This window comes from Brassica oleracea, chromosome C3 (genome assembly GCF_000695525.1).
Source record: "Brassica oleracea var. oleracea cultivar TO1000 chromosome C3, BOL, whole genome shotgun sequence".
NCBI classification, from domain to species: Eukaryota; Viridiplantae; Streptophyta; class Magnoliopsida; order Brassicales; family Brassicaceae; genus Brassica; species Brassica oleracea.
Genome location: NC_027750.1, coordinates 13,371,372 through 13,376,044, shown reverse-complemented (window position 1 = coordinate 13,376,044; position 4,673 = coordinate 13,371,372). Strand labels below are relative to the sequence as shown.

At 35.7% G+C, this 4,673-nt stretch overlaps 1 protein-coding gene across 1 annotated transcript; it reads left to right on the top strand.

Annotated features, from left to right (window-relative positions):
• The first annotated feature begins 2,490 nt into the window (after positions 1-2,490).
• On the top strand, positions 2,491-4,066 carry LOC106331594 (taxadien-5-alpha-ol O-acetyltransferase-like). The gene has a single exon (XM_013769984.1). It carries the CDS (start codon positions 2,690-2,692, stop codon positions 3,980-3,982), a length of 1,293 nt encoding a protein of 430 aa, XP_013625438.1. The 5' UTR covers positions 2,491-2,689; the 3' UTR covers positions 3,983-4,066.
• Positions 4,067-4,673: the final 607 nt, after the last annotated feature.

The following is a 4,673-nucleotide window of genomic DNA, read 5'->3' as shown; positions in this document are numbered from 1 at the left end:
CCAAATCTTTCACTGTTGTAGACAGACGCCATTGCCCAAACAACAATGCACATCAAACTGTAAACCGCCACCACCACCACCACCAATATGATTCTCACGGTTATTTTCCCTTTTAATACGTCATAATTATAAACAAGAAAGCTATAACGTTTTCTAGATTGATTATAGACCTTTTTCTCTTACAACCTTTGCAATTCTAAAATGTAATTTGCTCATGGACTCAGAATTTAGTCGAATAAGTCTCGTACTTCTTCTTGCTTTTAGGTTATTTTTTGCGACCTTTTATGTTTAGATTGGCTACATGAATCATTAGGCGTAGACCAATCCATTATCACTGTCAATAAACAGTTCGATCCCATGTATAATAACTTAATAAGTAGGTGTTGTATGCAGACTTTAATTTAATGGTAAGAATATACCATTTTTTTTCAAAAAACAAACAATATACCATACGTGCCACGGACATATTTGGGTTGATGAATTACTAGCATATATTTTCCATCTAATAATGTTAATTCAAGGATGAAAGTCATATATAAAATCTGACGGAAAAATAGAAGCTCCGGAAAGGCAAAACTTAAAGTTCAAAATAAAGAAGCTAAAATCTTCGTTAATTTTGACTTACTTGAATGGAGGTGCATGAGAGATGCAAGATTAAAACAGTCAATTTATTATGTATTTTGTTTTGCATTTGTTTACCATTCAAAATATTAATTGCAGAACAAAAATAAATAATAAAATAATAAAAATCTGCATATATATTAAATTGTTGCCTGCAGTGAAAAAATCTGTTGGGAGAATGATGAGGAGATCAATAAGAATTCATGTAAATTACTTTTTTTTTATTTTCTCTATCAGTTACCAATAAATAGTCTTATTTAATTTATTTCATTAATTCTCAAACTAAATACAAATTTTCTCAGACATATGGTTTAATATTTTCATTTTATGTAGAAATTTATTTATAAAAAAAAATTATAAAGTGATATATAAAATATATATGATTATGTATATTTTCTTTTATACGTACATTCACAGAAGTTATCTATATATTTAGTTTACAGATTCATACTTGTTATATAATTTTTTGCAATAAGTAGATATACATGTTATTTTGTATCATATAAAATGTATAACTTCACTAAATAAGATATATTTTTCTGACTTAGTTATATTTCAATGAAATATTTTTTTAATGTGTTAATATGAGTTGGATATGATAAATAATATTCAATAAGTTTAATTTATTGTCAAAAATTATGTTATAACACATGGATGCATTTTTATTTTATATTTAACTAGAACTTCTATTTTTTTTAAAGATCTGACTTACATTATTTTATCTTTTCAATATTCATTTAGATTGAACATGATTAGGTAAATTAGTTTGATTAGTTAGATTTACATTTGTTCTACGTACGTATCTATTTGATTTGTATTTAATCGGCTTGATCTGCGTTATCTTTTAGATATGTTTTATCATTCGAACCTTTAGTTACTTTTACATATTGTTAACATAAATACAAGATGTATGTTTTCTACTTTTAATTTTCAATCAGTTTTAGTCTTTCATGATTTCACATCGCAACACCTCAATTCAAAGACTTTCAGAATTAATAAAAAAATCAGTATCAATAATTTACTACTAAGTAGTAGAGAAATTTGGCTTAGTGACATTTGTAACCTATTCTTTGTAAAATGTGTTTCCAAACTTTAGCAAAAGGTACGTTTTCGTTATATTTTTTAGATATTTTTGTCTTAAATCCTTATTGTACAGATGGTTGTGATCATTTTGAAATTATACGCCATGACAGGAAGCCATGTAAACTGTACACATTTACATATAGTCATATACAAATGAAACATATGTTCTTGTACGTGATAAGTTAAGTGTATGCAAATGTTACTCCTAAATGGGCTGTCTAGCAAAGAAAGTGTTTTTTAGTCAATTGTTTAAATGTTTACTTTTACGACTTTTTTGTTAGAGTTTGATTTCACTAAATCGTGTTTTCCTAAATTGTAAAATTCGTTACGGATCAAACCTTGTCAATCCATGATAAAGAAAATGGATAGTCGTGTGAATGATCTTATCCCAACGAATGGATTGTTGTGTGAATGATCTTATCCCAATGGTCGATGAACGTATTTGTATAGGCTGTATAGATATGCGTGAGCACCCACCGAACAGTAGTAACCATCAATTTTAATACCACCAAATATCCCAAATTAACCAAATATTCGTCAAAATCTTTTCAATATCCATAAAAGTAGGTTGTTATCCTTTTTATCGAATATTAAATAGAAGGTATATAAACATATGGAGGATTATTATCCACTGCTCTAAATTGAAAAATCAACATGTCTAACAGTAACTTGTAAAACAAAGCCCTTTAAAAAAAAAAAAAACTTGTAAAACATCCCACCAACGGATCAAAAACAAGGTTTGTAGATTTGAAAATCAACGAGAACAATCAAGGGAACACGTACACAGAAGAGTACATATGCATGAACACAACACACAAGACATACCATGTCTAAAAAGAAGACACAATTTACAAAATTACCCTTTGTCTCCATACTTCTCTCCACGTGAATGTACATAGCAGAGAGATATATATAATACATATCGCAGAGACCCACCTTCTTTATTTCAGAGGGAAAAAGAACAGAGCATCGTAGAAAAAGTATCATGGGATCCTTGGTTAATGTGAAAGAAGCCACAGTTATTACTCCTTCCGACCAAACACCTTCTACTGTTCTGTCTCTCTCCGCCTTAGATTCTCAACTTTTCCTTCGTTTCACCATCGAGTACCTCCTCGTTTACTCACCCGTTTCCGACCCGGTTTCTCTCTCGGATCGTCTCAAGTCAGCACTCTCTCGCGCTCTAGTTCCTTACTTCCCTTTCTCTGGCCGCGTACGTGAGAGGCCCGACGGCGGCGGCGGCGGAGGTCTCGAGGTTAACTGCCGTGGCCAAGGTGCTCTCTTTCTCGAAGCTGTATCCAACCACCTCACGTGCCTTGACTTTCAGAAACCTCCCCGGCACGTGAGTAGCTGGAGAAAGCTTCTCTCCCTAAACGTCATCGATGTCCTCGCTGGTGCTCCACCGCTCGTCGTCCAGCTCACTTGGCTTAGAGACGGTGGCGCCGCTTTAGCCGTCGGCGTTAACCACTGCGTCTCCGATGGTATCGGAAGCGCAGAGTTTCTCACCTTGTTCGCCGAGTTATCTAGAGACTCGCTGAGTCAGAGTGACTCAAAACGTAAACACTTGTGGGATCGCCACTTGCTTAACCCGTCTCCGGTTCGTGACTCGTTAAACCACCTTGAGTTCAACCGAGTTCCTGACCTCTGCGGGTTCGTTAACCGGTTCAACGCCGAGCGACTCGTTCCGACATCAGTCGTGTTTGAAAAACATAGACTTACCGAGCTGAAGAAACTCTCGAGTCGACTCGGTGAGTCCACATCGTTCGAGGTGCTCTCTGCACATGTATGGCGGAGCTGGGCGAGATCACTGAACTTGCCATCAAACCAAAGCCTCAAGCTTTTGTTCAGCATCAACATTCGAGACCGAGTCAAACCGAGTCTACCCCTTGGGTTCTACGGGAACGCCTTCGTCGTCGGATGCGCGCAAACCACCGTGAAAGATCTGACGGAGAAAGGGTTAAGCCACGCGACGATGCTCGTGAAACAAGCGAAGGAGCGAGTCGGCGATGATTACGTCAGATCGGTGGTGGAAGCTGTAAGCAAGGCGAAAGCTTGTCCTGACTCTGTCGGAGTCTTGATACTGTCGCAGTGGTCACGTCTCGGTTTAGAACGGCTTGATTTTGGTTTTGGTAAACCGGTTCATGTGGGATCGGTTTGCTGTGACCGTTACTGTTTGTTACTTCCAGTTCCTGGACAGAATGATGCCGTTAAAGTAATGGTCGCCGTTCCGTCAAGCGCCGTTGACTCCTATGAGAATTTGGTGATGAGCCCGAACGTTTAATAATTAGAGAAAATATCAATTCTGTTATGAAATACTGCCAGCAGTAATATTTGAAAATATAAAAAGAACTGGGATCCGTTGCACGATTTGCACAGTAAATTTCTTTCTATATATGAACGTTTTCGTTCATTGTAATGCACATCTCAGTCTCTTCTCTCTCAAATTCTCTCTCTATATCGGTGTTAAAAATTTCTACGGGTATAAAATTTCGCCCTTATTTAAATTCCTGCGATACAATAAAATACAAGTTCTTTTAATAACACGTTATCAGCACGATCACTCTGCGATTCGGTAAAATTTATTTGTATCATTTATACCCTGTTATAATGGTCGGTATATCGCCTCTACTATTATTTATATCATGTTATAATGGCCGGAATACCGCCTATATTATTTACTAGTAATTTAATTTATTTATTGGTCGGCCGAGCCGCCTTATATTCTGTTTATTATTTATTGGTCGGTCGAGCCGCCTTATATCCTGTTTATTATTAATTGGTCGGCCGAGTCGCCGTATAATTTATTTATTACTCTGCATTGATCGGCTGAGCCGTCGCATGATTTGTTGTCATAACATAAATATTTCATTGTCATAATTTTTTTTACTTTTATGAAATTTTATAGATTTGGTTGACCGTTTAATACGATATTTTCAGACTAATTTTTGGTGCACTCGATTTAACCCCAACGG

Bases quoted from the DNA above. Each gene is read 5' to 3' on its own strand.
- LOC106331594 (XM_013769984.1), top strand. From the start codon at position 2,690: ATGGGATCCTTGGTTAATGTGAAAGAAGCCACAGTTATTACTCCTTCC.